Here is a 20,699-nt window from a genome sequence, read left to right as displayed (position 1 = left end):
CACTGGGCTGTCCACTTGATCTGTTTCCTTAGTTGTAAGATGATAATGATAGTAGCACCTCCCTCCTAGGGTTGCCGCATGAACCAAATGAGATTGTTTTAAAGCACTTCCACAGTGCCTGGCACAGAGTAAGCACTTAATAAGTGCTTGTTTCTTTCCGTTCTAGGGAGGGGGGTACCTTAGATTATTAAGAGAAAGAAGCCTTATGCAATAACATTATCACCTTTTCTTTGTTTGGCACTGGTGTTTACAAACATTTTCAGGTCCTTTTGTAAGGAATTATTCCATTTTGTAGATGAGAAATGAGACTTGTTAAATGATAGGTCATGAGTCACCCAGCTAGGAAGTGGCAATGCTCAGATTAGACCTGGATCTTCTAAAGCCACCACCCTCTTCATTAGACTGTGCTGCTCACAGTACAGAAAAAGGAAAGCCATTAAACCTGCTACTACCTAAAGGTCTAAGCCTGGGCTGCCTTTTCAGGTTCGACTTCAGAGGAGAAGTTCTGCTGCCCACAGATTACTGTTTGCTTAGGAACAAAGAATCTTGCATTACCTTGCCCAGGGAACCATCTCTTTGCAGTGGAAGCTAGGGCATTCACTGCAGTCAGGCATTTGTTTTAAATTGCTGTATAAACATAGTACAGGCTGGCCATGAGAATCTGCTGCTGTTTTTGTTCCTGGATGTTACTTCTCTGGCCTTCTTTAGGAATCTTCATTTTAATCTCCCTTCTTTTATCCTTCCAGAAAACCAATCCTTGGGCTACTACAAACCAGGTGAACATGCTATAGTCCCCTTGAAGTTGGAAACCGGTTTCCAAAGAAAGGTTTGAACCAACTCCTTTGCTCAGTCCTCTCTTTCTCTGAAGCTTGAGGCAGATAAGTCTGGGCAGCCAGAGTGTGATGGGATCCAGTATATTCCTTGGATAAGGAATAAGAGACCTGCTTCTGGGGTAAGAAGGGCCTGGGTGATGAAGGGAGGAAGGTGCCAGGCAGAAAAGGCAAAAAAAAGATTGTGACCCAGGATCAGGGAAGGATTGTCGTGCCATGCCTCTTGGGATGAACAAAAGATGGACAGAGACAGTTCCCTCTGTTAGCAGGATTTTCCTATAGGTCTTGGTGGCAGATGGGGCTACCCAGTCATCATTTATACACCACAAAAGTCAGGGGATATGGGGGGTGTGCTTTTCCTGCTTCCAAGTTGGAGAAACTGAGGAATGAGAGAAATATTGTTAGATGACAGGTCCCATGTGGTCTCTCTTGACAAATGTAAAAAATAAAAACAATGTCTCCCAACAAGGTGTATCCATTTAGTGAGGAAAATAGTATTTGCTCACCATCTGTGTGACCTTGGGCAAGTGACCTTGGCAAACCTTGTTTGCCTCAGTTTCCTGATCTGTAAAATGAGCTGGAGAAGGAAATGGCAAACTACTCCAATAGAATTAGACATAACTAAAAACAACTAAACAACAAAAATGAAAGTGCAGTGGTATATGAACTAGACTTGTGTTCTTATTGACATAAGGTACTCTTTCTACCACTGCAGGTGGTAGGAAACTTCTCTGAAAACTTAGCATCTTAAAGAGGTGCCCAAAGGAGAGAAGGGTCAAGTGCTTTATCCAGGACCACTCACTATCATGGATTAGAGATGACAATCAACCCACCTCAACCCCAATGGATTCCTGGCTTCATAGTCAGTACTTTATCCATGACAGCACACTGCCTCTGTTTATATATAGATATGTAGGGAATAAATACTAAGTTATTAAATACAAGGTAGTTTGGGGGAATCAGGAAAGGCTTCACTGAGAGGATGGTTCTTCAGATCGCCTTGAAGGAAGGTCATAGTGGAGGGGATGGAGGCATGGGATGAGCTAGCACACAGGCATGATGACAGGAGAGAGCCAGGGCAAAGGAGGGACCGAGAGGAGGAGTGCTCTGGATGCATAATATCCCTGCAGACAGGGATGGAGCTGACAGGGCCTCAACAGGACTGTGTTGCTATTTCCAGAAGCAGCAGGAGTCCCTGGAATGGAGTCAGGGAATGTGCCATTTTGGTAGCAGCATGTAAAATAGACTGGAGGAGAAAGAGAGGTGGTGATGTAAGACCAGTCAGGAAGCATTAGCACATCTAGGGAAGAGGCCCCAAGTTGTGTAAGCAGAGGCCAGGAGGGTTACTGGGGAGGGACGAGACAACTGATTATTTAGGTCTAATGCCTGAGAGTGAGGAGGCATAGGGGATGCCCAGGTTATGGACCCGGGATACCAATGTAATTGTGCTGCCTTCCCTGGAGATGAAGAAGGAAGGACTTGAGCTAAAACTTCAGGCAAAGTGGGAGATTGAAGAAGAGCGAAAGCATTGAAGGGATGGAGACTGCCAATGAAAATGCCCAGAATTTGGGAGAGGAGTACCCTCTAGGATGCCTTGTCATTCATCACAAAACGCCTTCAGGGAGGAGAAAGGTGTGTGAAGAATCCAGGGAAGGCTTTGAAAGCCATTCAGAAGATTTTATATTTGATCCTGGAGATAATAGGGAACCATTGGAATTTTTTGAATAGGGAGGGGACTAATAATAACTAGTAGCATTTATATAATACTTTAGCATTTATGAATCACTTTACAAACATTATCTCTGGGCAGGTAGTTTTTATCCTCATTTTACAAATGGGAAATCAGCAGACAGAGGTTAAGTGACTTGCCTAGATCACACAGCTGGTGTCTAAGATGGGATTTAAATTCTGGTCTTCCGGAATCCAGGTCCAAGTCAATTGTGGCTATTTGACTTTGAAATGCCCAGTAGATCAGTGGTGATGCAGGGCTAAAGCTGAGGATTCTTTAGAAAACTTTTTAAGTAGGGCAGCTAGGTGGTGCAGTGGATGGAGCACCAACCCTGAAGTCAGGAGGAACTGAGTTCAAATGAGGTCTAAGACATTTAATATTTCCTAGCTGTGTGACCACTAAATCCCAATTGTCTCAGCAAAAAAATAAAAAGAAAGAAAGAAAAGTTCTGTGTCGTCCATTATATAAAACAGAATTTCTTTGGCCTGACCTTTCAAGGCTTACTATTCAGACCATTGCTCTTCGTAGTTTCTTCATCAAACATAACCTTTGCTTTGTCATACCTGGCCTTTGCTCAGAATGCCCTCTTCCCCTTTTCTTCCTGGTGAATTCCTACTCATCATTTATGTTTCTTTAATAGTACATATTTAGTATTAATTTTTCCAAATACATGTAAAGATAGTTTTCAACATTCATTTTTTGTTTCTGATTTTTCTCCCCCTCTTTTTTATATCCCCCTATGATGTAGTCTGATGTAGGTTAAATGTGTGCAATTCTTTTAAATATTTCCATATTTGTCATGTTGTGCAAGAAAAATCAAACCAAAAGGGGAAAAATAACATGAGAAAGAAAAAACAAAAAAAGATGAAAATAATATGCTTTGACCCACATTCAGTCTCCATAGTTCTTTCTCTGGATGCAATTGGGATTTTCCATCCCAAGTTTATTGGAATTGCCTTGAATCACCATATTGTTGAGAAGAGCCAAGTTCCTCACAGTTGATCATCACATAATCTTTTTGTTAATATAGACAGTGTTCATCTGGTTCTGCTCACTTCACTCAGCATCGGTTCATATAGGTCTTTCTAGGTTTTTCTAAAATCAGACTGCTTATCATTTCTTTTAAAACAATAATATTCTGTTACCTTCATATACCATAACTTATCCAACCACTCCCCAGTTGATGGGCATCCACTCAATTTCTAGTTTCTTGCATAATCATCTTTTATGTCTAAGTCATGAACCCATTTTGACCTTATTTCAGTATGAAGTATTAGATTTTGATGAATGCCTACTTTCTGCCATGCTTTCTATATATATTTCAGTTTTCCCAGCAATTTTTGTCAAATAATGAGTTCTTATCCCAGAAGCTGGGTTTATCAAACACTAGGTTACTATAGTTATTGACTATTGTGTTTTGTGAACCTAATCTATTCCACTGATCCACTACTTTCATTTTTTAGCCCATACCAAATAGTTTTTATGAACATTGCTTTATAATTTAGTTTTAGGTCTGGTATAAATAGGCCACCTTCCCTTGAATTCTTGACCTCTTGTTCTTCCAGATGAATTTTGTTACTATTTTTTCTAGCTCTAAAGATTTACTAAAGTTTTTTTTATTTTCAAAACATATACATGGATAATTTTTCAACGTTGAATTCTTGCAAAACCTTGTGTTCCAATCCCTCCCCTCCTCTCACCCCTTCCCCTAAATGGAAAGTAATCCAAAATATATTAAATATGGTAAAAACATGTTAAATCCAATATATGCATACATATTTATAAAATTATCTTGCTGTACTAGAAAAATCATATAAAAAGGAAAAAATGAGAAAAAATAAAATGCAAGAGAACAACAACAAAAAGAATGAAAATGCTATGTTGTGATCCACACTGGTTCCCATAGTCTTCTCTCTGGATATAAATAGCTCTCTTCATCATGAGATCATTGGAACTGATCTGAATCATCTTATTGTTGAAAAGAGCCACGTCCATTAGAATTAATTGTTGTATGGTCTTCTTGTTGTCATATACAATGATTTCTTGGTTCTGCTCATTTCAATTAACATCAGTTCATGTAAGTTTCTCCAGATCTCTCTGAAATCATCCTGCCAGTCATTTCTTACAGAACAATAATATTCCATAATATTCATATACCATAACATGTTCAGCCATTCTCCTGTTGATGGGCATCTGCTCAGTTTCTAGTTTCTGGCCACTACAAAGAGGGCTGCCACAAACATTTCTGCACATGTGGGTCCCTTTCCCTTCTTTAAGATCTCTTAAAGTAGAAACCCTGCTGGATCAAAGGGTATATACAGTTTGATAGCCCTTTGGGCATAGTTCCAAATTGCTCTCCAGAATGGTCAGATCAGTCCACAACTTCACCAACAATGTATTAGTGTCACAGTTTCCCCACATCCCCTCCAACATTCAGCATTATTTTAGCTACTCTGACAGGTGTGTAGTAGTATCTAAGAGTTGTCTTAATTTGCATTTCTCTTACCAATAGTGATTTAGAGCACCTTTTCATATGACTAGAAATGGTTTCAATTTTTTCATCTGAAAATTGTTCCTATCCTTTCACCATTTATCAATTGGAGAATGACTTGAACTATTATAGATTTGAGTCAATTCTCTATATATTTTAGAAATGAGGCCTTTATCAGAACCTTTAAATGTAAAAATGTTTTCCCAGTTTATTGCTTCCCTTCTAATCTTGTCTGCTTTTTAACTCACTATTATCAAAATTATTTATTTTGTGTTCAATAACGAACCCCAATTTTTTGGTCACAAATTCCTTCCTTCTCCACAGATCTAAAATTTAAACTATTCTTTGCTCTTCTAATTTGTTTATAATATCACTCTTTATGTCTAAATCATGAACCAATTTTGACCTTATCTTGGTTTATGATGTTAGGTGTGGGTCAATGCCTAGTTTCTGCCATACTATTTTCCAATTTTCTCTAAAGAAGTGTTGGGGGGAGTTTAATATGGCAGTGAATAAGTAGATTAATTTAAGTAGAATTGTCACTTTTATTATATTAGCTCAAGAACAATTGATTTTCTTACACTTGTTTAGATCTTGCTTTATTTGTGTGAAAAGTATTTTGTAATTGTGTCCATATGGTTCCTGGCTTTGTCTTGGCAAGTAGAATCCTAGATATTTTATATTGTCTACAGTTATTTTAAATGGGATTTTTCTTTTCATCTTTTGCTGCTGGGCTTTTTTGGCAAATACAGAACTGCCAATGATTTATATGGATTTATTTTATGTCCTGCCACTTTGTTGAAGTTGTTAATTGTTTCTAGTAGTTTTTTAATTGATTCTCTAGGATTCTCTAAGTATACCATCACATCATTTATAAAAAGTTTTTTCCTCATTCACTACTCTGATTTCTTCAGTTTGAGAATATTTCAGTAACTATTATTCAACATTTCTAGTGCAATATTGAATAATAGTAGTGATAATAGGTAACCTTGTATCACCCCTTGTGTTATTGATAATGCTTCTTTCTTAGCTTACTACCATTACCTATAATTAATACTTGCTAAAGATTTTAGATAGACACAACTTTTCATTTTAAGGAAAATTCCATTTATTCCTATGCTATATAGTGTTTTTATTAGGAATGAGTGTTGTATTTTGTCACATGCTTTTTCTGCATCTATTGAGGTTATCATGTGATTTCTATTAGTTTTGTTATTAATATGATCAATTATGCTGATAGTTTTTCTGATATTAATCCAGCCCTTTATTCCTGGTATAAATCCCACTATGGTAAATAGTGTCTTAACCCTGTGAAAAGTTGCAAATATTCTATTTTAGATTTTTGCATCAATATTCATTAGGGAAATTGTAATTTTTTTTTCTGTTTTGGCCCTTCCTGTTTTAGGTATCAGCACCATATCTGTTTCACAAAAGAAATTTGTTTACCATCATTTAAAATCTACTTTTTCAAATGCTACTTCTTCCAGGAAGTTTCCTTTCCTCTGTCCTTTTCCCTCACCTCTCTCTCCTTTGCTCCCAGCTCTCTAATTCCCTGCCTTACTAAAAAACACCCCAGTAGAGGAGACAGAACAACTGGCCTCAGAACCAGGAGGACCTCACTAGAGATCTCTTTCTGACATAGACAAGACTGCTTGCTTTCGGAAATCATTTAACCCCTCAGTGCTCCTCTGGCAGCTCTCTTAGATTCTGCTGCAGAGAAGACACCGATCTGTCATGGCAGAGGGACCTTCTTTCACCTGGAAATTCCATCTCTCCTGTGTGAAATCCCTCTGTGCCCGTGGATAGGTTCCAAGATCCACCTACCACATTAGTTTATATTATTTGTAAATGTGTCATCGCCTTTTTTGGCACAGTAAACTCCATGAAGGCAGAAGGTCATGTCTTAACTTATGGCAGAGGTAGCTCAGGCATTGGAGTCAGAGGCTTGTATTCAGATTGAGCCTCCCTCCTACGTTTCCTAGTTCCATGGTCCTGGACAAGTCACTTTTTGCCTCCATTTTCTCCACTGTAAGATGGAGAATGATAGTAATTGTACCTGTTTCCCAGGGTTATTGCATAAAGTGGAGGTGATAATAGATTTTACTTTGCAGAGTTAGCATCACTATCTTAATCCCAACTTTCTGTCCTCTGCCCCGGAGCCCCACACTGATTTCTAATATGTTAAGAGCAACTCCATGTGGACAGTCACTGGCTCAGGCCGGCAGAAACCCCATGAGCTGCCTCCTCCCACCCCCAACCTTGTGCAGGCCCTGCCCCCAGCACTTGTTCTTCTTCCCTCAGATATTGATTGTGGATGCCACCTCAGGAGATGTCCTTTGGAGCCTCACCCTAAACTCGTTCCCAGGGATTCCCAAGATAACCAGCGTACCAACAACAGATCAGCGTTCTGCCTTCTTCTTCTGGGGCAACAGGAACCAGGTGGTACAAGCAGAGCCTGCACTGGGCCTAGCCTCGGAAGCCCTGGGTCAGGTCCCAACTCTGCCACTTTTCTTGTGCAAAATCAATGATCTTTAAGGTTCCCTCTAACTAAAGTATCTGATTTCTTTGGGGTGGCAGGAGGGGGGAAAGGGGGAATCCCAAGAGATGCCCAAGAGGCCAGAGCATGCCAAGATGGACACCAAGCACATTAACTATCTCTTGACTTTGGTTTTTGTTCTCGTAGGAAACTGTTGACTACCAGAAAACCCTGTATATGTTCCACCCAATTTTGCCTTATGTCCTTTTGGAACTTAGCAACACTACAAAAAACATTGTGGCCTTTAATGGTAAGTGGAAACCCTTGCTCGAGAGACCTGGATGCTCATCTCTCAGTTCCTCTTTGGTTTTAATTGGGGTGGTGGGCTTTCCAGGGAGAAAGCAAAGGGCCTTTGGTGCAGAGTTGGTGGGACGGCTGGTGTTCTAGGGACCCCAGAGAGATCCTTGATCCCTCAATGTCTCCCCCACTACAGTGATATTTGAGCAGAAGCACCATGCTTCTTACGTGCTGTTGACTGGGCCTACCAGTATGGACCCGCCTGGCCAGGTGTCTTTATCAAAGGAAAAGTTGAAAGAGAGCGTCCTAAATGCTAAGGTGATCTGGCTGGAGCAGACAAGGCCTGAGAATGACCAGACCATTAAGGACCGGTTTTATGCACTGAGATACAAGAGGGAAATATGAACTTCTCCTCAGCAATGAGATGGTATCTGGTTTTTCCCCCTTGTTTTTCTTCCTCCTCCCTCAGAAATCAACTGAAAACTGAAAACTATAAAACACAGCTATAAAAATCTAAGAAAACTCTACTTTTCACATGTTCTCCAAACTTGACCTATCATGTGCATAGGCCAGAAGTGTAGTTTCCTTCTTTTGTGGAAACAGAATTGGAGTCATTTATTTCAAGTCTTTCTCCGAGTGCCTTACTCTGACCTCAGTTTAGATGGCATTTTGAAGGAACAGTTAGGAAAGGTAATTCAGGGAAAGCTTAACCCATTACACCTTTAATAGCATTTAATCCCACTTTCTTCATGTATCTTCATTTCTTTGCCTTTGGTAAGGGAAGGAGGATTTTTTGATTCTAAGGCTTAATACCAGTTCTCCAAACAGGTTCTCTCCCATCTTCTCATTCACAGCCATGGCCAAAACTTCTCTAAAGACAGCCTTACTAGGCCATGTCCCGCCCTCCAAGCTAAAGATGAGGCCATCCACTTTAGTGGGGCCAATTTATGACATTTCTGCCAAGATTTCCTCCTTGACAGAATATAAAGTCTGGGGCTCCTGAGTTAAGCTGGGGGAGGTGGGATGCTTTCCTGATGATTTTCCTGTCTCTATCAAGGAGCATCTCCATGTAGCCAAGCTAGAAGGAGCTCCTGAGTCCTGAGAAAGGAAATAAGGTAATGTGTGGAATGACAGAAATACTGGTGCTTTGAGGCAATTCTGAAGCAGATGATAATTCGGGGCCCAGACCATCCCTTCTCCAGCTTTCCCAAACTTGCTGTGGAAGCACCTCTGTTCAGACAGCAACATCCCCTTGATTAAGATCAGAACATCCAGCTCCTATGAATAGGTGTCAGCAGAAACACCTGGCCCTTTCTCCTGCTTATAGCTGCTTAGATTGTACTCACCTCTAGGGTGGCCCTGGACTCCGAGTCTATTTTGGTGGCTGTTGCATTAGCTCCTCTGCCCAAGAACCTCATCCCACCCCCAGACCCTAATGCAGGGAGCTTTCTTTAGCTTGGTCCAGTAGCAAACTTCAGGAGCCCCTTGGACTCAGTCCTGGGGATTCTGAGATGGTGATGAGGAGACAGGGAAGAGACAGGGCTCTAGAAACTCCAAAGTTACAGTTTTCAAGGGACAGCACTATTCCCATCAGCTTGCTGATGAGCAAGAGGTGATAAGTCTTTGTGTGGCTATGCACTGAGGTGGAGCCAGTTACTCACAGAATTCAGTGGTTTTAAATCTATTCATGTGGGATACTTGTGCCATGAAGTCCAAATCATCCCCAGCAAAGAGGACACACACTCAGGAAAATTCTTTACACCAGCATCAATGGGAAACAGTAGCTTTCTTGGGTGTTTTATTCTTTTATGAAATCAAAGTGAACTGGACTAGTCATCTGCTGAAGTCGGAAATATGAAGTCAATAGTGGCCACTTGCTTAGTCCCTCAGGGCCGAAGCAGCACTTCTGCATGGAGGCTTGAGATGATGGCCTCCTCCCCATGCTCAGTGGCTTATAGAATGAAGGACTGACTTTGGGGCCTTGTTGATTTTAAGCCCCTCTCAGGGCAGCTTAGGACCTGCCCTAGATCACAGAGCTTGACCTTTATAACTTAATACAAATTATTTGAACATTGCAGTCTCCATTGGTCTTTTTCAGTTAATGTATTTGCTTTGTTTAGAAATGCCCCCATTGTGGAAGTGGACCTCCCTGGGAATGTTTTGCAGTGGGATAAATGTAAAAGATATGGCCCCAGCTCTCACTGTTTGCAGACCTGCCCTCCAGCCTAGATGAATTTTGATAATTTACCTCCTGAAAATATTCTCAGGTCCATGTTTCCCACCCCCACTCTTAAACTGTTAAAATCCTATCTTTACTTCAGGGTCCACCTTGGCTTTGTTCCCTCTCTGCAGCCTGCTGTGATAATCCTAGCAAAAGAGGATCTCCCCTAAGTATCTCAAAGTACATTTATTCGTGTGCATGCCTTATTCCCACCTAATGATTTTTGAATCACAGTTTGGGATGTTTACAGAACTGTGTTAATTCACTCAACATCTCCTGCAAAATTGTTGAATTGAGCAGTGAACTGATCCTGGGATTATTCTCCTCTGATAAGAGACCCACAGAGGCAAGAGAAGGGAATTTCTTAGAAGTGCCTGCGCCCCATCACCCACTCTAGGCTCTCGGAATTCCCCTATTACTACCTTAAATTCAAGTAGAGAACCCTGGAGAAGGTGTCCAGCTGATTACCTGGGAAAACTGCCTTTCACCTCCCCAGTCGCTGCTCCTCCCTGCAGCCAGGGAGGACGAGCCCCATCTTGGCTCCTGACTCAGCTTTCCTTGTGCTTCACTTGCCATATATGTGAATCCTTGTGTTCATTCTTACGAGTTACTTTGGCTTCCTCCCTGCTGAGCTTTATGTGCTTTGTATCCACCATTATACTCAGTGCTGGAAATAGGTCTCTGCCCCAAATCTTGCCATTCTGCTTTTCTCTTGAGCAGAACAGGGCTCTTTAAATGTAGGGGTATATGTGTCTTAGTATAGAGACTTGGAGCTGGGGGGGTCCGTGCAGCTTTTTAGAGTGGGCCTTAGCTTGGGATAGGATCTGTGTGGTACTTAAGGCTGAGGCTTCATACAGACAACCTGAGTTATGAACTGTAGGCTTTCCTTCTGCTAATCACCTTCCATGTTGTTCACAAAGGAATCCAGATGAAAAGGGGTAAATGATAATAATAGCTGATATTTAAATAGTGCTCACCATGTGCCAGGTACTGTCCTGAGTACTTTGTAGTTATTTCATTTAATTCCCACAAGAATCCTGAGAGATTGGTCCTGTTATTATCCCCATTTTGCAGATGAAAAAACTAATGAGGCAAACAGGTTAAGTGACCTCCCAAATCTTACAGTAAGCATCTAAGGACTTCCTGATTCCAAGCCCAATTCAGAATCCCATAAAATGAGGTGTAACTACAAATGAAGGCTAGCAGTGGTAAGCAGAATGAGAATGAGAAGGAGGACCAGGATAGGGATGGAAGTCGGATTGCAATTGCAATAGGCAACTCCAGGTGAGGAGACGAGCATACTTTACCTTTGCCCATCAGCATTCACTGCAACTTAAAGCACCAAAAGTTTTGTTTCTTGCTCGACCAGGTCTTCCTAACTCTAAAGCCAATTTTCACCTTATAAAACCTTGCAATCGTATAGGATGAGGAGAACTGGGATAGTGGATAAAGTCAGGGAAACTTGGATTTATAACCCACCTACGTTAACATAGGCTCCAAATCTTAGGTTTCTCATCTGGAAAACGTGGGTGATAAAGCCTTGGGATTGTTTTGAGATTTGTACTATGCTTTTGCAAACTTTCTAAATCATTGTGTAAATGTGAGTTATGCAAAATTCTCATAGAATATTTATCTTCCTGTCATGGACAAATAACTTCTATCCATGCTCAAAGGGCAAGCAGGTCTTCCTTCTTAGAAGAAAAGGTAGTGAACAAATTTGAAAGAATGTTGCTTTACTCCCTAGGTTATCAAAGAGAATGAAGTATTCCTCTTTTTTTTTTTTTTTTTAAATGGTAGGCTTCAAAATTAAAAGGGTTTGAAGAGGCAGAGAAAAATCCTGAACTATGTCAGAAATTTGGCAAGGGGAAGAATGGGATAAAAGAGGAAGTGAAAAGGGATCTATGAAGTCATGAGCTGGAAGAAGTTCTTCCTGAAAAAACTGTAGTTGCTTGTCCCCTGAGGAAACATGAGGTGTTTGTATCCAATCAGTGAATGATAGGAAGGAGAGAACATTAGTATTAGTTAGTGATTCCTGCCATTGGTCCTGAAGAAGTTTGAAACCTTTGAGAACCTTCCCAAAATTGTCAAACCCAAGGATTGCACCACCCAATTATTAACAATGCCACCAGAATTCATTGCTAAGGACTACCGAGTTGAGGTTGCAAAAGTGATGACCTGACAGGCACAAATGAGTGGTCTTTTTCATTGGTCTGCCAGTAAATAGAAGGCAAAGTCTTCAGAAGAAAAAGGTAAGTTTACTTTTAGCAGTACAAAAACCCAAGGCAATGCCAAAAGACTCATGGTGAAAAATGCCAGACACATTCAGAGAAATAACTATGGAGTCTAAATGCAGATGGAAACATACTTTCTTTCTTTTTTTTTTTTTAATAGTATTTTATTTTTTCCAAATACAGAAGCATACTATGTTTCCCTTTTTTATTTTTTCTTTCTCATGGTTTTCTCCTTTGATTCTGATTCTTCTCTCACAACATGACTAATGTGGAAGTATGTTTAACATGATTGCACATGTATGACTTATATCAGATTGCTTGTAGTCTTGAGGAAGAATCAGGGGAAGAAGAGTAGAAGAAAAAGGGGTCAAAGGAAGGAAGGTGGGAGAAGAAATTGGAACTCAAAATCTTACAAAAGTGGATGCAACTATCCTTACATGTAATTGGTCAAAAAAAAAAATATACTATTAAGTGGAAGGAAAAAGAAACAGGTAAGTTTAGAAAGTGAAGAGCTGGAAAGGGAAATAGATTTAGATTTCTGGGTCACAGGTTAAAACATAGGAATGATGGGCTCTTGTAAAGGATGAAGCTGACCTAATGAGACTAGTAAAAATGGAGCTTTGTAGATCCAGTTATTTAATAGAGACTGGAACTAGGCCAGTGATTTCATTTACATAAGTAACTTCCAGATAAGGAAATTCCCTCTGCCAGTGTACATTATCATCTTCTGCATTTTATAGTTTTAGAGAGTTGCCTGTGGTTTAATGACCAGGATCATACTATATGTGTCACACTTAAATCTAGGTCTTTCTGGCTCTGGTGCCTGCTTTATCCACTACAACAGTGGTGTAAATAGAAACAGGGATTGTGGGCTTTGTATCGACTTAGAAAAACACATATTGACATTATTTATGTTCTGATGTATTTTTGTTTTGTTAATATTTCCTGATTCCATTTTAATCTGGTTTGAAGGAGTGTTGGGTTGTAGTTCCTTGTCTTTGATACTTTGCACTACCCCATGCTGCATCTCTCAAAAGAAATTTAAGTGAAAAAAGGACAAAAAGGATAAGAGGAAATCCCCTAATTGCCAATAATAGCAGTAGAGCTACCCAGAAGTACACAAGAGGTAAAATCCAAAAAAGGAGTAGACATAATCTATGGGCGCAAGATACCTGCTTTTGTATCTGGGGGCAAAGACAAGAAAGTTAGTGATAATAAAAGAAGCAAAATTAGATTATGGGTCACCACTGAGACTTGGTGGGATAAGACCTGTGACAGTCTTTAGAAAGATTCAAGAGGATCAGGCTGGGTAAAAAGTGATGGAGATAGAGGGCGAGATAGAGAACAGCACTGTATATTATGATATTTATGCCTAATTTTTAAAATTCAGGAATTTGAGGAAGAAAACATGGTGGAAAACATTTGCATAAAGATCAACAGAGACAGGAACGGAACTGATATTGTCATTGCAACATCTTTTCTGGACAGAAACGAAATGAGAAATTTCAGAAACATCCTAAACCTGGCAGAGAGGCATGGTACAATAGTGGCAGAGGACTCCAATTATATAGACATGTGCTAGTGTGCTCTGCCAAAAATAAGAGTAGCCAACACTTATCTTGGCTTGCCTTCAGAAAGCTAACAAGATAGCTAACATGTTAGATGATAATATTGGTATCCAAAAAGGTTCTGACATGCGAGAGTACTGAGCCAAATCTAATTTGATAAACTTTAGTAGGGATAAATTAAGTTTTCACTTTTGGATCCAGAAAACTAACTTTATAAGTGCAAGCTACAGATGATAGATATGGCTAGACAAAAGTTCATCTGAAAAAGATCTAGGGATCTTAGTGGACTGAAGCAGCCAAAAAAAAATGTAGTCCTAGGCAGCACTGAGAGAAGCAGTATTGGGTAGGAGGGACCACCCTACATTTAAGGTATCAAGTTCAATTCTGAATACCACATTTTAGGGAGCAGTGGTAAGCTAGAGAGTATCTAAAAGAGGGCAACTTTGAAGGGTCCCTTGTTTTTCAGTCATGACCTACTCTTCGTGACCCCATTTGGTGTTGGCAAAGATACTGGAGCGGTTTGCCATTCCTTCTCTTAGCTTATTTTACAGGTGAGGAAACTCAGGCAAAATGGGGTAAAGTGACTTGCCCAGAATCACTTGGCTAGTAAGTGTTTTGAGGTCAGATTTGAAGTTGGAAGCCGCCTTGACTCCGGGCCTTAACATTCTATCCACTGTCCCATTAGCTGCCTCACTTTGATGGTAAAGAGTTCCAAAACCATGGTGTGTGTGGCTGTGTGGAAAGAATTGGGGATATTTAGCTGGGAGAATGCTTGACCATAGCTGTTTTCAAGTATTTGAAGTGTTCTAAAGATTAGAGCTATCCAAAAGTAAAATGAACTCCAGGAAATAGTGGGCTCTCCTCTGTCTAACAAAGTTCAACTAATAGCTGGATAGCCCAGTTGATGGACAGGTAGAGCAGAATCTTGTTTAGATAGGGATTAGAAAAAACGATTTCTGAATTCCCTTCCAAATCCAAGATAAATTTGGAGATATTTCCCTTGTAGGCAAACTAGAAATCAATCTTTTCTGATACTGGGGAAGCAGGAAGTTGTGCCCTATTTTTTCCTCCCAGCAAATCCATGGTTCTTGCCCTACTTTGGAAAGTGGCTAAACAAAGCTACTTTGCTTGCCATCTTTTAGAATGATGAGAGCCTGCTATGGAAAGGAAGAGGAGGAAGCTGCTATTTATCCAGGAAACTGAAGTGTGCTCCTGGGTATTCATTCATGTGCACACATAGAATATGAAAGGTACCTGGAGACTTTCAGGTAGCTAACAGTTGCTCCCTGATGAGTTGGCCCCAAAGAGCTTTAAAAAATAAGTACTCACCTACAGAACCAGGAACATTCTGAGGGAGCCTGTGGAAAAGCTACTTTCAAAAGTCTCCAAGCCAGACTAGAGTTTAAATAGAACTTTAGAACAAGAAGAAAAAACTTCATCCAAGTCTTTGTATGTTTTAAGTAACTTGTATAGGAAGGAAATTGGGACCCAGAGAGTGGCTTACCCCATGTTAGGCTGAAGTTAGCAACAGAGTTAAGACCAGCATCCTACTTCCTCTCCCCAAGATTGGGCTGGGTGAGATACCTAAGGACTGACTCTTAGAACTGGGGGTAAGGAGGATGTTGGAGATGCAGGGCTGAGGAGTGTGGAAAATGGGGCCCTCACAACCATCTCAGTTCATGAAAAACTTCTCCCTGTTTCCTTCCCTACACCTACCCCCACCCTCCCTCCCACTCCGGGTTGCCAAACAGAGGAAAGGGAGAAGCAGGGGAAGGGAGGACCACTTGCTAGCCTTGTCCTTCCCCAGGAGAGGAGCCAGAAGCCAGGTTCTTGCCCTTGTCCTCCCCCTTGGGCTCCTGTTCAGAGGGCAGGAGCAGAGCTGGGCTAGGGCTGGAGTGGCGCTGCTTCCTCATGAATGGGAACACTCTGGGGAGAGAGGAAGAGAGGATGAAGGCAGGGATCCCCAGAGGCAGTGCAAACATGGAGGCCTAGCATGGAGTCTGGGTTATCTAAAGACTTTAATTTTACTTCCTTCTCTTGTTTTTTGCTATTTCTCTTCCCCAATGGGTCAGAGCAGAGAGAGGAAGAGATTGGTAATTTGTACATAATTGATTCCTGTGAGCTTCTATGGGGAAAAAAGGGATATTCAGGATGGACTATGAGGTTGAGAGTATTGGCTGTTGTCCATTTTTACCCTCATTCTCTTGGCTCAATAAGAGACTTCTCCCCCAAGCAGACTTATTCCATGGAATAAGATAGGGTGACCATGACCTGAATGATAATTCCTATTTCTAGTTCTTTAACGTGGTGGAATGGTTGTGGTCCAAGGCCAAGAGAAAGACTTGCCTCCAAAATCTTGAAGATCTAGGAAATAAGAGTGAATAGGATCAAGGTAGGAGAGGTGGATGAAGCTCACCGTTTCTTAGTCTCTGGTGGAATCACAGCTTCTGCCAGGAGTGTCTTATATATGTCAGACTTTAAGAATCTGGGATAGGAATCCTAAAAAGACATTATTCCAATAGCATTATTTAACACAGTAGTGAAATCTGTACTTTTATTTACCAGGACCATAAATGTACCTTCCTAGGGCAGCTGGATGGTGAAGTCAGGAGGACCTAAGTCCAACTGTGATCTCAAGACACTTAACATTTCCTAGTTGTGTGACCCTGGGCAAGTCACTTAACCCCAGCCTCAGAGGGAAAAAAATTAGTTAATAAATGTACTTTCCAGTCAAAAAGATGGTTTGAATAATTTGGTATAGAATCATGGATTTAGGGATCTAATCTAATCCCTTTATTTTAAAGTTTAGGAAACTGAGGTACAGAGATTTATGGCTTGCCCAAAGTTATAGATAGGAAGTAGTAGAAGACACAAATTCAGAACTCTTGTTACCCCCTGCTGTCTTTTATAAAAATATTTAGCCCCTTACTTAAAGAGTGATGCTTCCGAAAAAAAGAAGATCCAAGGTCGCAGCTTCCTCCTCAATTTGTTAATTCCCCTCTGTTCACACCCCCCCCCCATTTGAAAGGCTTTAGGGACAACTTGTGAGGAAAGTCTATTAATGGTTTTATTACTCTGTGCTTTTCATATTCTTATAATTTTCTGCTCTACAGTTGTTAGATCTAACATCTCAGAAAGGCAGCTAAGTAGCTCAGGGAGTAGCCTGCCTGACCTGGAATCAAATCTGGTCTCATACTTTTTAGCTGTGTGATCCTGGATAAGTCAGTTCTCCCTATGTGCCTCAGTTTCCTCATGTGTAAAATGAGCTGGAAAAGGGAATGTCAAGCCACTCCAGTATCTCTGCCAAGAAGATCCCAAATGGGGTCGGGAAGAGTAGGACAGGACTGAAATTACTTAACAGTTATGCAACAACAATCCCATCTATTCTCATTATAACTGATTTTGGCTTTTGTTTTAGGTTTGGGTTTTGTGCTCCATTTGACGTGTTTCCACTAGTAAGTAGTGGTAACTTAAAATTTTCTTGGAAATTAATGAGTGAATAAGTGAATGAATGCATATATTCCAAGCCCCAGGCATTTTAATTTTTCTAAGTTAAGGTTCTCTGCCAGTGGGCTACTTGGCCTTGCAGGTACGAAGATCAGCAAGGGTGAGGATCCATAGGGAACCCCTTTTATGTTTCTCTTAAGACAAAGCTTATGGTTTTCTAGCTTTAAGCCAGCTACCTTTCACTTCTCTAACAGGGAGCTGATGCTTTAAGAGGAACCCTTTTGTTATTCCCAACTCCACTGAACCCCTAGCCTTAGCACCTTTTTCATAAGCATGTAGATATGCATCTGGGCATCATCCATGACATAGCGATGGGGTCTGCGGATCCCTTCAAGCGTTTTCTCCATAGTCTTGCTGTCAATATTGATCCAGCGTGTGGCCCCTGGGGCAAGAAATTGCCTGAACCCCAACAGAGAAATATGGACAAATTAGTAGAAGAGCTTGCAACCTATGGCCTGCCCTTTAAGATACTGTTGCCCAAAAAAAATGAAAAAAAAAAAAAAAAAAAAAAGAAGGGACTCAGCAGGGATATCAGTAAAAGCAGTATGACTTCTTTTCAAAATCATCATTTTAGACAGGAATTAAACCAAGATGAAACATGGAAAAAAAAAAAAAAAGATACTGTTGCCCATTAGGGCACTGCGAAAAAACTCAAAAATTATCTTTGGAGTTCTTCCGCTCCTCTGATCAGTCTCTTTCCTTCCCCACTTTTGAATACCTATTATGTAGCTCCTTGTTCTTTGGCCGTCAAATTGATCCTCCCATAGTTTTAGGTGAGTTTAGGTCTCAGGAAAAGAGTACCCTTTTGCTAGGAACCTGTATCTTTGTATACTCCTCACCACCTTTCATTCAGCGAGCTCAACTGGACCCAACCAACACCTCATCACAACTAGTAACCCCTGTCTGGCTAATCCCTCTCCCTTCATCAGAAAGTGAAAATTGGGTACCATTGCCAAAAGGAAGGATGAAACAGCTGATTTGGTCTTGGTGAAGTGGAGGAGAGGCAGTCTGCCCCCTAAACTCAGTGTCAGAACTGTCCCATCCCTCATCTCAGGAGACTGGGATACAGATGGCTGAGGAATGGACCAGAAGATCCTCTGCCCAAACACCATGATGCTGTCTAGTCCCAGCCCCCCCCCCCCATTGGGACTGAAGCTCAAGAAGTCAGGACCTAGAGTCAGCATATGGGGGTAGGGGAAGAGGGGAGGCTCACTGGTAGACCGCATCGACACTTTCAGCAATCTTGGACTGTTCCCCATACCGCAAGTCTTCACATGCTTCCCAGAAGCTCAGGTTCTCAGCTGGGTGGGAGGGGGGAGGAAGTGACCAGAGACAAAACGGAAAACATGTTCAGGGAGAAGCCCCTAACCGAGGGAAATGGAATCCCTGACTACATATTCCTAGTCTTCCTGAATATCCTTGCATTCCCACCCTCCCCCACTGACTAGGGAGGAATAAGGAGTCCTTGGCTCTCAATGGCCTGCTGAAAAGACAAGGCTCTTGCGAAGTGGGAGAGCTGGAAAAATGCTGAATCTGATCATGCTTCCCCCACTCCCTTCCCATGATAGCATCTTGGTGACCAAGGAGAAGTACTGAAAGACCTGAATTCGAATCCTACCTTTGATACTTCACTTTCATCCCCTAGACATGCTGTTATCACTCAGGGTGCTCCTGCCAGAGTGCAGAGCTGGGGGGAGCTGTCTTACCACTGAATTCTTTCTTGAGGAACTCCATGAACTGGATATGGCCCAGAGGATCCCCCATTAGCTCTCTGAAGTTAAAGGCCCAACGCTCAACCCGCAGCTTAGTAGGTATAGTCACCCTAGGCAATAAATGTGTATGTGGTGAATATGATAGCGGCTCTTTTTCTGTCCCCTACCCCAAGGATGAAAAAAACCCAAGTATCTGCCCATAGCTCTTGCTCGTCATCAGAGGAACCTATAAACCTATAGTTTACAGGGCTTTACCATTCAAGCCCCTTTAGGGCTTGCCTAACAAGCAGGGAGGAATTCTGGAGCCAAATTACCTGTGTCTGGCCCATGATCCCCCCAAGAGCCAGCAGAATGCTTGAGTTGCCCAGCCCTCTCCACCTGCCCACAACAGGTAGGAAGGGTACTCACGTGGGTGCGTTCATCGACCAGTAGTCCGTATCATCAGTGATCCAAGGGTTACTGGGCAGGCAGCCAGACATGATGGGGTCATGGGGCATGTACTGGTCGTTGAACTTGAGGTATCTGGGCGGAGAGAGCCCACGGGGATGACAAAAACATGAATTTAGAGCCAGAAGGAAACTTGGAGGTCAAATAGTGCAGGTAAGGAAACTAAGGGGTGGCCATCAAGGCAGTTCCAGAAAGTGCAGGTGATTTGGGGAAACCTTGCCACTCAAGAAGGCCTTGCAGAAAGGGAAGAGCTGCCATGGTGAGAGTAAGCCCGGGGAATCCCAGGTATTAACCAGGGCGATGGGCAGTGGGGACAAGGGAAGCGTTTGGGAGAGACCCACCCAGACCGGACCCTGAGCCTCCCAATGGGAAGGCACTCACGCTTCCAGGCAGATAGAAGACTTCACCCTGGTTCTACTCATGGCCTTCTTACAATATTCAATCTAAGCAGGGACACAAAAAAGGGGGGGGGAGGGGTTTGGATGAGCTCCAACTGCCACACTAGCTAGAGGGACAACTTTCTAGTTGGATGGATGGGGACAGCAGAACCTCCCTTTAATCTCTGTCCATATTTGCCCAATTCAAAATTTTTAAAGTGGGGTATCATAAAACCAGGAGGTAACTGAATTCCTCCCATACTTTGTCCATCTGTCTCTCCCAGCAGATTTTACGCTAAAGCATCCCCACAGTGTGTCCCCCCTCCTTAGAAACAAAAGAAATTCTAAAGGCTTACCTCTCGCTTATAAAAGTCCATATTTTTGGTCTGGAAAAGATAAGACAAATAGAGTGAAGGCAAGGCAGAGCAGTCTGGTGAATGGGGGGGCCATGAGAGACCCCAAAGGAGAATAGCTTTTCCTTCCCTCCCATTCACAACCAGAATCAGGGAAAAGTAAGCATAATTAGGGAATGAGTTACCCATGTGGCATAATGGATAAAGTGATAGGCTTGGACTCAGGAGAACTTCAAATTCTGATTTAGAATAACTAGCTGCAGAATCCTGCTTATCTTCCTCAGTTTCCTCTTTTGCAAAATGTGGATAAGAATAGCTCTTATCTCACCAGATTTAAATGAGATTAAAATAAATGCTAGCTATTTTTATAGTGATCTTTGGGTAGAACGCCCCACAAATGCTGATGAAGGCAAAAGCTTGTATTATTTTAATTTCTGATCACTTCCCTATCCCCAAGCCC

The 20,699-nt window shown here is 41.7% G+C and overlaps 2 protein-coding genes across 2 annotated transcripts in view; one reads left to right on the top strand and one right to left on the bottom strand.

Moving 5' to 3' along the window:
* The window catches only part of FAM234A (family with sequence similarity 234 member A), a 59,839-nt gene extending 51,494 nt beyond the window's left edge, over positions 1-8,345 (top strand). Inside the window, exons 9-12 of the mRNA XM_074279827.1 lie at positions 757-826; positions 7,352-7,489; positions 7,734-7,836; positions 8,020-8,345. Of these exons, the coding sequence (XP_074135928.1) occupies positions 757-826; positions 7,352-7,489; positions 7,734-7,836; positions 8,020-8,228 (520 nt within the window). The 3' untranslated portion in view covers positions 8,229-8,345. The remainder of the gene's footprint in view (positions 1-756; positions 827-7,351; positions 7,490-7,733; positions 7,837-8,019) is intronic.
* Positions 8,346-15,559: 7,214 nt separating this feature from the next.
* RGS11 (regulator of G protein signaling 11) overlaps positions 15,560-20,699 on the bottom strand; it is a 20,434-nt gene continuing 15,294 nt past the window's right edge. The window contains exons 10-17 of the mRNA XM_074279826.1: positions 20,243-20,272; positions 19,891-19,952; positions 19,471-19,584; positions 19,057-19,172; positions 18,564-18,651; positions 17,611-17,749; positions 16,260-16,342; positions 15,560-15,769 (exon numbers count right to left, since the gene is read on the bottom strand). Of these exons, the coding sequence (XP_074135927.1) occupies positions 15,631-15,769; positions 16,260-16,342; positions 17,611-17,749; positions 18,564-18,651; positions 19,057-19,172; positions 19,471-19,584; positions 19,891-19,952; positions 20,243-20,272 (771 nt within the window). The 3' untranslated portion in view covers positions 15,560-15,630. The remainder of the gene's footprint in view (positions 15,770-16,259; positions 16,343-17,610; positions 17,750-18,563; positions 18,652-19,056; positions 19,173-19,470; positions 19,585-19,890; positions 19,953-20,242; positions 20,273-20,699) is intronic.

Source organism: Sminthopsis crassicaudata, chromosome 1, assembly GCF_048593235.1.
Source record: "Sminthopsis crassicaudata isolate SCR6 chromosome 1, ASM4859323v1, whole genome shotgun sequence".
Classification (NCBI taxonomy): Eukaryota; Metazoa; Chordata; class Mammalia; order Dasyuromorphia; family Dasyuridae; genus Sminthopsis; species Sminthopsis crassicaudata.
Note: the sequence above shows the minus strand (reverse complement) of the source record. Positions and strands in the feature narration are given on the sequence as shown.